A 13,498-nucleotide genomic window follows, 5' to 3' on the forward strand; every position below is an offset into this window, starting at 1 on the left:
GAAGCCGGGCTCCACGGATTTTTGGTCTGATCCAGTAGAACAGTATGTTCTGCCATGCGCCTGTAGTGGTTAGAGTGCTGGACTAGGACCGGGGAGACCCGAGTTCAAATCCCCATTCAGCCATGAGACTAGCTGGGTGGCTCTGGGCCAGTCACTTCTCTCTCAGCCTAACCTACTTCACAGGGTTGTTGTGAGGAGAAACTTAAGTATGTAGCACACCGATCTGGGCTCCTTGGAGGAAGAGCGGGATATAAATGTAAAAATAAAAAATGTCCTGTGTTGCTGCTGCTCTGTATATTGCTTTGCCTTATTCTTTTTAATAGGTTTGTGCTATTTTTAATATTGAAATTTAATATTTGTATTGCTCTTTCATATCTTTATATTGCTTTAAAGATACTGTAACCACCTTGGGGTTACTTTTTTTTTTTTTAAAGGAAGACGGTATACAAATCTGACAATAAATAAGTGAAATGAAGTATTGTATTTTTCCGTATGTATAATGGGAATATTAAATGAATTAATATGCATTTCATGCGATTTATCCCTATCGTTATTAATCACGTGTTCGTCGTGACTGCAGTGATGATAAGCCCCTTTTTATTAACCCCATGACCGCCATGTTGGCCGGCTCCTCCCCCTCCCTGCCGACAGCCTCCAATCGAGCCGGGCCAGGCTGACTTCCGGCGCCGCCGCCGAGTCCTCCAGCGTCCCACAATCCCCTTCTCCTTTTCCCCTCCCAATATGGCGCTGCTGAGGGCTCTGCCGTCGACGGCGCTGAGCTGCTCGGCAGCTTCTGCTCGGCGAAGGAGGTCGCTGCTGCCTCTCTTCTTGTGGCGACCGGCGGCGGCGGGAGCGGCCTGGACTCACGCCTGCAAGCCCCGCCGGGCGGCCCTCAAGACCTCTCAGGTGTGCTGCGGGGCTCGGGCGGGCTGCTTGCTTGCTTGCTTGGCTGGCTGGCTGGGGGCACGCACAGCTGGCTCTCGCCCTTCTCCGGGGAGCGGAGCTGTGTCTGGCCCTCCTGGGTCAGGGCAGACGGAGATGGGGAGAGGCGTCCGGCTCAGCGCTCCCCTTTCTCCCCGGCAGGAGGGATCGCCTCCATGTAGGGTTGCAGTCCCTGGAACCGGGTGGGTTGGTTGAACATATTTCTGTACTTCCCAAAACTTGCGTCTCTGGACGGTTTGCAGTTAAAATCAATTAAACAACTGAAATCAATTAAAACCCAACACTAAGAGTATGGAAACTATTAACCTAATTAAAAGCCTGGGTGAATAAATATGTCTTCAGTGCCTTTCTAAAGCCTTTCTCTGAGCACCATGCTTCTATAGGTCTCTCTCTGACCACCATGTAGCCAGTGGTTAGATATAGGTCTTGCCTTTCATCATGGACTTCTGAATAAAGTGGATTAGTTTAACCTTACATGAGTCTCCATGCTTATAATTTACAAGTCTGTTGCCCCTGAGACCCTGTTCACTTCTGCTGTAATGGGAATGAGTTGATTGATTGATTGATGAAGTGCTGTCAAGTCGATGTAGACTCTTAGTAACCACATAGAGAGATTCTCTCCAGGATGACCTGTCTTCTACTTAGCCTTTAAGGTCTCTCTGTGGTGCATTCACTGCTGTCATAATTGAGTCCATCCACCTTGCTGCTGGCCGTCCTCTTCTTCTCTTGCCTTCAACTTTCCCCAGCATGATGGATTTCCTGAGGGAGCTGGGTCTTCGCATGATGTGTCTGAAGTATGATAGCTTGAGCCTGGTCATTGGTGCCTCAAGTAAAAATTCTGGATTGATTTGTTCTATGATCCACTTGTTTGTTTTCCTGGCTGTCCATGGTGTCCTCAAAAGTCTTCTCCGGCACCAAAAGCATCAATGCTTTTTCTGTCTTGCTTCTTCAAAATCCAGCTTTCGCATCCTTAGAGTGTCATGGGAAAAACCATTGTCTGAACAATTCTAATCTTTGTAGGTATAGGCACGTCACAGCATCTAAATCTCCTTTCCAAGGCCTTCACCTATCAAGTGCTAGTCTGCAGTGTATTTCTTGACTAATGATCCTTTGCTGTTGGTGGTTGATCTTAAAAGGCAGAAGCTATCCACCTTCAGTGTCTTCATTGTCAGTTCTGAGACTGGTTGCTGTACCCGTTGTCATTAGTTTAGTCTTCTTTTCATTTAGTCGTAGTCCCATTTTTGTACTGGGCTTCATGACTTTCATTACTAGAGCTTTAAGATCATCTGCATTCTCAGATGGGAAGGGTCTTATCTACCAGAGATGGAGAGGCTCTTATTTCAACAGGGAGCACATTCCAAAGTCCAGGGGCAGCAATGGAGAAGGCCTGTCCCTGAGTAGCCACCAGACAAGCCCGTGGCAACCACAGACAAACCTCTCCAGAAGATTTCAACAGGCAATGGGGCTCATGGTAAAGAAGACGTTCTCTTAAATACCCAGGGCCTAAACTGTTTAGGGCTTTATAGGCAGATACCAGCACCTTGCATTTTGCCCGGAAATGTATCGGCAGCCGGTGTAGCTCTTTCAAAACCCAAGTAGTATGGTCTCTCCTGTTGAGTTGGGTGTTCTGCACACCAGGGTTGGTCAAGCGGAAGATATCCTACTGTTGGATTACAACTCCCACTGTCCGCAGCTGCAGCATCATGGAAGTTGTAGTCCTGTAGTAGCAGCAGCAACAAGTTTGCCCCAGGTTGTTTGTCTGCACTGGCTGGCAGCAGCTCTCTGGAATGTCAGACAGGACTCTTTCCTAGTCCTAGGAACACAAACTGATTTCTGTATCTCTTTTCCAACCCTTACTGGATGTATTGAGGCTTAAACCTGGGACCTTCTTTATGCCCAGCAGGTGGTCCTCCATTAAGCAACAGCTCTGTCCATTCATTCTTTAGCCACGTCCCAATGTTTCCATTGCACTATTCTCAATTGTAATCTCCTCTTGCTTGCATTTTGCTAGTAAGAATTCAGAGACACTGTGGCAAACACCTCACTTTTCTGCTTATTTTGTGTGCTTTTCCAGTTTTGTAATATCTAGTGTATTTTAAATGAATTGCAATAGGTTTTATTTCTTGAATTGTTTATGAATGCATCTGTAGAAGCTGGTTTTTTGGGGGGAAACAGGGTACAGGTTTTTTAAAAATAAACAAGTGACAGGAATATAGAAGCCACATTATACCAAGTCAGACCATTGGTCCACATAGGAAGCTGCCATATACTGAGTCAGACCGTAGGTCCATCTAGCTCAGTATTGTCTTCACAGACTGGCAGTGTCTTCTCCAAGGTTGCAGGCAGGAATCTCTCCCAGCCCTCTCTTGGAGATGCTGCCTGGGAGGGAACTGGGAACCTTCTGCTCTTCCCAGAGCAGCTCCATCCCCTGAGGGGAATCTCTTACAGTGCTCACATATGTGGTCTCCCATTCATTTGCAACTGGGGTGGACCCTGCTTAACTAAGGGGACAAGTTATGCTTGCTACCACAGGAGCAGCTCTCCTCTCTCAAAACCAGGGATGGAGCCACCATTGTGCGAACAGGTCCAAAGAACCCGTTCGCCACTCCCTCTGGAGCCGTCCCATCCAACCTAGCCATGACCCCTGTGTCTTGCATCCAATGCAGGAGACATGGCCATATGTGGAAACAGGCAGGGAAAGGCACTCCCAGCCAGGCTGGAAACCCAGCTCTGGCTGAAGCGCCTTGCGAATGGGGCCGTGTGGGGCACAGGGTGTGTGGCTAGGGCGCCTAGGGGCTCCCACCAGTGGGTTGCACCCATGCTGCTGCTGGCTTCCTATGCACCTGGGTCCATCTAACTCAGTATTGTCGCACTGACTGTCAATGGCTCTCCAGGGTTTCAGAGAGTCGTCTTCCCAGTGCTACCTGGAGGTGCGGCCAGGGATTGAACCAGGTTCTCAGGGACCTGCTGCGTGCAAAGCAGATGCTCTACCACTGAGCTACAGCTCCAACAAACAGATGGTATTGGAATTGTAAACCACCCTGAGCCTTTTCGGAAGGGCAGTATAAAAATCGAATAAATAAATAAATAGACCGGAGAGAAGAGTAGTCCGTTTTTTAGTCTTCCAGGTTATGAATTGTCCAGTGTCAGCTATGCAAAATGAGTCTTGTCTTATCAAGTGTATCATTACAACCCCACTTTACCACAAATATTGCTACGGATATTTATATGGTGCTTTTCAACAAAAGTTCCCAAAGAGGTTTACACAGAGAAACAAACATAAATAAATAAAGATGGCTTCCTGTCCCCAAAGGGCTCACAGTCTAAAGAGAGACACCAGCAACAGCCACTGGAGGGATGTTGTGCTAGGGCTGGATAGGACCAGTTGCTCTCCCCCTGCTCAATAAAGAGAATCACTACTTTTTAAAAGTGCCTCTGTGCTCAGTCGGCGGGGGACTTTAACCATGGGTATCTAGTCATATTGTTTTATGATTGTGCATGGATGGAAATTTCCCTGTGGCAATATTGCATAAACTAACATGAAAAAAGTAGTGAATGTAGATTGCCTTGTGTTAATAAGGGCCATATTGATTAATTCAGTCTTTTAAGATGTTATTCACCTGTTAGCTGTATTTCACATTAAATGTGCTTTTATCCACTGGTGTATTGCTTCTTCTGAGAAATAGACAAGAAGCCAGCTATAAGAAAGGTTCCCCACCCCACCCACTTGTTGGCTTCAATTTAGTTCTGAGCAAAGAACTCTTTAAAACATTTAAATTAATGTGCTTAAGCTTGCTCAAGTCTGTGTTAGGTTGTGGCTGTTGTGGTTACCACTTCGGCTCATGGTTTATTTGGTCTTGTGAATCAGTCTAGTGCGCGTTGTTTTTTAATCCCAAAGGGAGCATGTTAATATAATTGCATGTATATCCCATGTAATTATACTTACAAGCTGACTCTTCACTGAGAGATGTCTGAGAACAGTCTAATTTCTTGAACTTCTCGGGGGCCCTCTGAGCTAGGAAAGCTAAAGCTTTGCTAGGCAAACATGAAAAACCTTGCCTGGAAGAATTCTGGAGTCCTCGCGCACTAATGCAATGCTGGTGTGTACATATTGCAGTTGTCAGAGGTAGAGGGGCAGATGATGAAGTTACTTATTCCTTGGCAACTGAGCCACCTCCTGTTGATTCAGGCTGTGACATGCAGGGCTGGAAATAGGATGTTTCTAAAGGGAAATCTTCCTTTGGAACACCAGTATCGCAAGGCTGATCATAGAGGTCCAGAACTAGCTGATTTCCCTCTAAGCTAGCTTGTTATGTGGATAAATGACAAGGCACAAAGAATGGCTTCTGCTCCTGGATATTATGACCAGGCACCTACAAATCCACTTGCCACTGATGAGTGCCTCCAGCCCTCTGGTGAGTAGGACACCCAGCACTACACAGATCTGCTCCGCAGAGATCTTATTTCCACTGCCATTTTTGAGAAGGTTTCCCTTCTGAGCCATAGGAGCTCCCATGGTTTCTTAACCACCTCCATCTCCCAGTGCAAATGGGAGAAGGCCCGCTTCTCTCTTCTGCCTGTGTGCTGGAAAACGCTTTAAGGGAAGAGAGGGAATTGGTGTTAGCACAGATAAATTGCTGGCTAGTGAATTATGTCTAAATTTTTGGATCCCTGATGTCGACTGTGCTCCCGAGACGTCTTGCCTTAGGTCAGACATCATAGCAGACTGTGACTTGTGTTGGTCATAATTTAGAACCTAAAGCATGGTTCATTGTTTGAACTTCCAAACATAAAAAAAACTTCCCAGTCCTCTTCTGACACTGTCTGCTATATCACACTGACTCCTAGTCTAGTCTTAGCCTACTCCAGCTCAATTCCTTGCTGAACCATGAAGCTTACTGAGTGACCAGTCACTATTCCTCAGCCTAACCTGCATTATTATTATTAATTCGATTTCTATACCGCCCTTCCAAAAATGGCTCAGGGTGGTTTACACAGAGAAATAACAAACAAATAAGATGGATCCCTGTCCCCAAAGGGCTCACATTCTAAAAAGAAACATAAGATAGACACCAGCAACAGTCACTGGAGGTACTGTGCTAGGGATGGATAGGGCCAGTTACCCTCCCCTTGCTAAATAAAGAGAATCACCACGGTAAAAGGTGCCTCTTTGCCCGGTTAGCAGGAGTTAACATCATGACATGTTTGTAAGCACAAAATCAGAGTTGGGAACAAAGAGGACCATGTATGCCAGCCTAAACTCCTTGGAGGAAAGTTGGGATCGCAGTTAATCTAGTAAATGGATGATGTCACTCATCTTCTTGTCCAGTGGCAGTTGTTGCTTGTTCCATGCAAGGAGATGAATAGCAAAGTCCTGCAAATAAGCTTGGAAAAATTTATAGCCCACAAAAAATTTTGCTAGCCAACCTGCCTAGACATACCATTAGCCATCTTTCCTTGGTATGTCAGCAGTCTTAAAATAAAATGATGCTTCCATGCCTGCAGTTCTTATGTCCCGCCACAGGTGAGTGACTGTTTCCACATTTGGAACGGCTAATTCCACCTCTGGCATTCTTGACACATGTTGCTCTCTGGAAATGCCTTCCAGAAAGCAAATTATTTGCACTACCTGTTTGCAAGCTGGTCAGCAAGCAGCATCCTCTCCAATATTATCTGCTTTGTAGTGCTGCTTGACGTTTTCGACTCTTATCTCTGTTTTTTTGGCATTTGTTCAGTAATTCTCTTCTTCCCCACCCCCTCACGAGTTATTTATTTAGGATAATTGATGACATGTAACATGTCAAAATTCATAGTTAAGACCCAGCCATTATCTAGGCTCTTCTCAAAGTTATTTGACATTTAATTGCACTTATGTTTAATGCTTTTAAATGCATCCCCTTGCTTTAATTTACATGTATAGCAAAGTAGGGGTGGATATACTCTTGCAATAATTATTTTTCATGGATAACTGTCTGTATTACTGCTTTTCAGTCAGAATTTCTCCTGCCTTTGATAATGTGTCCCAGAAGCTTTTGCTTTCTAAGTAGAGGTCTTATTTATACGTGCAGCACAATTAAGTGGTAAAAGGGACTGGAACACCTCAGAATGCAGGTGGAGAAAACAAAATTTGGGAAACTCCCCTGGATAATGGAGCTCGCTGCAAGCAAGAGGACTTCTAGCTAGGCCTGTGTGACGCTTTGGCAGAAGCTGAATACTCCACCCAGCCCCTGTGACCAGTGCTCTCTCTAACAAGGATTCTCAGATGCTGATGACTACAATTCCCAACATCCACAGCTGCAATAGCCTTTGCTTGGAGATTATGGGAGTTGTAGTCAACAACATCTGGGAATCCCCGTTAGAGGGAACACTGCCCGTGACACCATGTGGAGGCACATTCCCCCCTGCAGTGCTGTCCTTTAAAATCAAATAGAGCCCTCTTGAGCCCCAGTGCCACCTTGAAAGGGATGTGCAGAGTGTGAGGGGGAAGCAGTCCTTCCCAGAGCTCTCCCCATAGGAGGACTACATTTCCCAGCACGACATGCACACCCTTTAAGATGGTGCTGAGGCTCTAGAGGGCTTAGTTTCCTATAAAGGAGCCCCACGGGTGTTGGGGAAAGTGTAGCATTGGGCAGTGGGAACAGTTGCCTCCACGCGGTGCCCTTTGACGTCGGCCTCAGCTTCGCACAGATTTTGGTCCAGCCCAGATTACTCCCTGAAGAGCTACATTTCTAGTTGCAGGAGTCCTTTAATATGTATTGCTAATGATTTCCACTCGAAATGGGTGAAGATTCTCACCAGAAAATTATCTCTGACTTCTTATCGGATTAAAAAAAAATATTTTTGGGTTTTGAGAGGGCAAAAGGATCTTTTAAACAACAAATTTATGGCATGGAACTTCAGAACTATTTAGGTAAGATGCCCAGAGCTAGATTCCCGACTTTCAGCCGGCACCACATTTTGTTACACTGACTCTGCCCAGATATTGGTGGGTCCAGGAGTGTAGAGAGGCTGGCGGGAGTATAGTGAGATGGCCTATAGCCCTCCGACTAGTAGCCCTTGATAGATCTCTCCTCCATGCAGTTATCCAGACTCCTCTTAAAGCCACCCAGGTTGTTGACTGTCACCACATCTTGTGGCAGAGAATTCCACAAGTTGATGATACGTTGTGTAAAAAAGGACTTCCCTTTGTTGGTCCTAGATTTCCTGGCAATCAGTTTCATGGGATGACCCCTGGTTCTAGTGTGATGTGAGAGGGAGAAGAATTTCTCTCTATCCACTTTCTCCACACCATGCATGCTTTTATAGACCTCTATCATTCTCCCCGCAGTCGTCTTTTTTTCTAAACTAAATAGCCCCAGGTGTTGTAGCCTTGCCTCATAAGGAAGGTGCTCCAGGCCCCTGATCATCTTGGTTGCCCAGTAGATTTCATTCTGACCTAAACACTTGCTCAGTGTTAACTACTTGGACTGAGGAGCAGAAAGTCCACTTAGCATCCTTGTAGAGAACCCAAAGGAGGACCACCAATACTATGGAAAAGAGAAGAATTAAGGGGAAGCACATTTTGTTCGTTTGTTAATTAAGAGACTTGGATCATATCTTTCAGTTTCCAACACAAAGTATTTGTGTCGGGTAACTTTCTGAGCAGGAACCAAAATTGTCTCTTGGATAGTCTTGATGCATAGGTTTTCTTATGGCTACCTGGCAGCTTTGTAGAGCCAACAAGGAATCTTCTACCAGGTCATAACTTGTCTCCTTTGGTTCTTGATTACTCTGCCTTGAGGCAGCCCATCTCAAGCTTGATCTGGTCTTTCAGCCAATCACCCTGACTGAGCATCGGGACAGAGGCAAAAAATCATGAGAATAAGAAAATATGAAAATGTGCAATGGAAAACATGAGATGTATCTGAAACAAATATACATAACAATGGAGAGAGAGAAAAGCTTACATTGGAAAAGAGACTTGAGGTTTTGAGAATACAAAGGGACACACATCTGGTGGGAGCACAAGTGGGGAAGGGGAAGATTCATTGCCATTTAACATTTTAAATGGTTGGATGCATTTCATCTTACACCTGCTCTCCACTTTTCTTCAGGTTTCCTTTTGTTGCTTTTCAGAAGCAAATGGTCTTCGAGTGTGCTGCCAGGCATGGATATGTGAGATGGCTGAAGTATTCTCTGATCATGGACTTTGTGCTATTAATTATCACAGCCTCGCTTTTCTCCGTTTTCAGATTCCACCAATATCAAACCAGTTCGTGTGGCAGAGTTCAGGGAGATGCTACTCAAGGCAATTCCTGGATGCTGCAAAGGTAGGATTGGTGGCCTTTCTTTCCCCTTGTAGATCTTCAAGGAAAGAAAAATGCAAGCACCCCAGTGTTGGTTTCCTGTTGATGCCATACATTTTGCTTCAGAGTACTTGTGCGAAAGAAGCGGAGTTCTGTTCCTGCTTGCAGAAACAGAGAAAGAGCTTCGGAAACCTTCCCTTGTTTTCTTCTACGCTGACCATCCTCTGCGGGGGGTGGGGAAACACAAATCTTTGTTAATATAGTAATGCTTCAGAAAGGTTTTACAGATGCCGGGGCATGAGTGAGATCTCAGGTTTACCTTCATGCAATATTTTCTGATTTGCAGAACATGGAGGAGCGCAAGAAGTTCTATTAAATTAGTCATGACCAGGGTTCCCTGTAACAGGGGTTCCCAGTTGGTTGACTGTAATTCACATCATCCCTAGTTGTGTTGACCTTTGGCTGGGGATGATGGGAGCTGTAGTCAACAGCATCTGGGAATCCCTGTTACAGGGAACCCTGGTCATGGCTAGCTATGCTTGGCTTGTGGTAATAAACCTTGCAAATATATTGGCACTAATGAGATGAAAAGCATGGTGGATTTTCATATTGTGTGTATTGATTCACCCTTAAATCCTTTAAAAGATGATGATGATGATGATGATGATGATACTACTTCAGTATGAAATCCTTGACATATCAATACATAGGCATACAAAAGCCTGGAACAAATTGACTTGAATCTGTGCTCCCCTGCAGAAAGTTCAGTGGAGCCCTTCTCTGCCAACTCTCAGCTAGATGCAAGTATCTAGCTACACTCGAAGCCATTATTTGTTAAGGGAGGCCCATGAATGCTTCCCCATCTAAATAGCCTGCTCAGAGCATGAGGGACCTGCCTGTAGGAGCAGGTGGATCATGCCCATATTTTGTCCTGCCTTCTTTTTGTTTTTGGAATCTCAGCACAGAAATATTGGCACTGGGGGATGGCAGGGGGAGAACCGTTTTGATTTCTTTCAGAACAATGAAATGCTGTATAAAATAATGGACAGCATTCAGACTTATTAGTCAGGACCATGGAAATCCATGAAACGAGCTGGTCATGGCTAACTTAAGTCTGGGCGCTGCCCAGTATATTGTTTCCCTTTAGTCGTTTAGTGCTCTAATGCTGTAGTTTCATTCAGCCCTTGAAATAGCTTAGAATTAGGAGCTACTGATCTTTCAGACTTGAATTCTGATTAGAGATAGAAAATTGGTCTGTGCTTATCTATTAACACATGTTTTGATGCTTGCTTAAATGACAGCATGGCTAGTCTTATCTACTATTACTACATGTGTATGATGATGATAGTTGGTGAGGGAGCCAAGACCTAGCATGAGGGTGACTGCATAAAGTTTGAGTTCTCTTCCCCCACTAATGAAATTGAATTAAATTCAAGATACGTAGTGTCCACTCACAAGCTTAGCTGCCTAAACTGGACTCTCTATAATGCTATCTAAACTGTTTATTTTATTGTATTTATATACTGCCTGATATGTGTATCCCTATATTGGGGTTCTCAGACTTGGGCCCTCAGATGCTGGACTACAACTCCCATCATCTCCAGGCATCTCCTGGGAATGATGGGAGTTGTAGTCCCACATCTGAGGACCCAAACTTGAGAACCATAGATTTATATCTTGCCTTCCAGTACATTTATTTTCAAGGCATCATACAACAGTTGGCAGGGTGTCGTGAATCAACTCTCCATCCTCATGTTAACGATCTCTGGTTCCTGTTCTCAGTTTTGTTCCCCCATAATTGGCGGGTTTAATTTGCATATAGTCATAGGGCATAGTAAGTGCAGCACATCCACAGTGCTGCTGCTGCAAGAGATCCACAAGCCTAAGATTGATACCAAGTTATCGAAGCATCCATGGTTGGACACGCAAGTCAAAACCTTCCACCATACCAGCACTCATAACTCTGTGATTTCTTAACATGTCAGCACAATGTCCCAGCTTGTCTGAAGTCCGATCCCCATACTTAGAGCACCTGTTGAAAAAGGTCTACCCCTAGTCAAAAAGCACCAGATTCTGTGAGTTAAATGTGACGAAATGTCCAAACTTACTGGTCGCATATAATGCTGTGCTCTTATTATTGGAGCTTTTTTCCTTAGAAACAATAGTTTTGTTATTTCTGGGTAGTGCTGACATCTGCGTCCTGTTCCTGAGCTCTGATGATGGTGATACAGTATCATGCGTTGGTAGCATCTACATTAAAAAGTTAACTAGACACAGTCCCTTACTGCAAGCTCACCATTAAAATTAGACCGAGCACACACATTTTTGAATCGGAAGTTTGCACTAAAATTATACTTAAATTATATACCCTGCAAAAGCAAGTAATGCATATAGTGAATACATACTTGCAGTCTCCAAACAGTGTTAACCTACCTCTTCCCAGATGTGATATAGTTCACATATTATGCAGTTTGTGATCTCTGGCTGAATATTTATTCACGGCACATTCAGTTCTTCTCCTTATAGTGCTGCTTTCGCCATAACCTCCTGACTCCCCTTTTTCAAAGCAGGAGCAGGAATGTTTTCTGCAGAGAATTGCTTTGAATTAATGCTTTCTGTGGCACTTGTAAGCATTTCTTAGGGTCTGTATAAGTGCTTCACATTGTTATGATGCTTGCCAAATTGCTCTTGGAGTTCTAGCATAATAGAGATGTTAAGCATTTTGTTTAAAGCAGAGATGCACTTTGGAAATTGACATTATAAATGCAGCCTTCTCTTCTTGCTTGAAAGCAGAAAACTTCAGGGGTTAAAAATTAAAGGAAACGATATGTTAGTTTATTAGGCTGTGAGCAGCAAGCTGTGTTGCTAAAGGACGTGTGTGTGTGTGTGTGTGTGTGTTTCGTTTTATATGTGGTATACTTGTGCTGGGAAGCTGCAACCATGCCACTTTCCTACTGGCTGCCCCCCTTTTTAAAAAGCCCTCCATGGACTGGAACCTACAAACTGCAGAGGTTGCTTCCCCCCCACCATGTGTCTTGCCATTACTTGCAGTCTGTGGATTGAGCTCTGCTTTATATTCCTTCACAGTGTGAGATGAGGGTGTCTGCAGCAGGGAGCAGGACTCTTATTGCAATTAGCCTAGGGAGATGCAATCACTACCACCACTCCCCCAGGATGAGATGGTTCAGGCCTTCCGAAGGAGGTGCAGAATGCACCTCCTTTGGACACTTGGCTCTTAAAGAACTCTACTGCTGGGCGGGGGGGAAAGAGCTTTGTTTTGGAGATGCTCTGTGTGTGAGGAGGTTGCTCTACTTCAGGGCTGCACAACTGTGGCCCTCTAGCCAGTGTTCCCTCTAACAGGGATTCCCAAATGTTGTTGACTACTGCTTCTATAATCCCCAAGCAAAAGCCATTGCAGCAGGGGATTCTGGGAGTTGTAGTCAGCAACATCTGGGAATCCCTCTTAGAGGGAACACTGCTTCCAGCTGTTGTTGGACTACAACTCCCATCACTCCCAGCCACAGTGGCTAATATGGACAATGGGAGTTGTAGTCCAGCAATAGCTAGAGGGCTGCAGTTGTGCAGCCCTGCTCTATTTTGGCAGTGTGTTTAAGTGTGCTGTTTTAAATTTGGTACTGTGAGCAGCTTTGAGGTTTGTGTTTAGCCCTCTTAGGTGATGAAAACATGGAAGCCTTTTCCTTGCAGGAAGTACTTTAAATGTGAGAAGCAGATTGAAGTGAAGAGATGCTGTTAGACCACCCACCTTATTCCCACTGGACTTAATGTAGTGTTAAAAGCAATTCTCCTGACATGTTTTGTGCTCTAATGCAAGTGAAATTAAATGAAACCCTTCGGTGATCCATCGGCAGAGCTGTGTAGATAGGGCTGCACTCTGTTGTTGTTTCTTCAGAGAGTTTGTAATGGTTGAAGTTGCTGTTCAGTGTTTCCTTCTTCACACAGAATCTTCAGGGATGGTCACTGATAGACAAAAGGACGTGCTGGCATGGACATGCTGGTGGAGGACTCCATACAGATCCAAAGAAAGGGGTAAATATTGATCTTTGTATGCATTGGTATTTCTGTACAGAGGCATCTTGTAGACAAATGTCCTCGCAGTTACTATTGGTAATACTTAAAATAACATCTGGTAATTGTCCCAGTTTCACCTTCTAGTGGTTCTAAAAACAACAGTTTACCAAAAGCAAACTCTTATCTCCCCATGATGGCTCAGACCAAAGAAGTGGTTGAAACCAGTTCATCCTCCCATCATT

The 13,498-nt window shown here is 44.7% G+C and overlaps 1 protein-coding gene across 1 annotated transcript in view; it reads left to right on the forward strand.

The window, feature by feature from the left end:
• Positions 1-669: 669 nt before the first annotated feature.
• Positions 670-13,498, forward strand: part of ABCB7 (ATP binding cassette subfamily B member 7) — a 49,738-nt gene continuing 36,909 nt past the window's right edge. The window contains exons 1-3 of the mRNA XM_053273383.1: positions 670-906; positions 9,174-9,251; positions 13,188-13,274. Of these exons, the coding sequence (XP_053129358.1) occupies positions 742-906; positions 9,174-9,251; positions 13,188-13,274 (330 nt within the window). The 5' untranslated portion in view covers positions 670-741. The remainder of the gene's footprint in view (positions 907-9,173; positions 9,252-13,187; positions 13,275-13,498) is intronic.

This window comes from Hemicordylus capensis, chromosome 11, assembly GCF_027244095.1.
Source record: "Hemicordylus capensis ecotype Gifberg chromosome 11, rHemCap1.1.pri, whole genome shotgun sequence".
NCBI lineage: Eukaryota > Metazoa > Chordata > Lepidosauria > Squamata > Cordylidae > Hemicordylus > Hemicordylus capensis.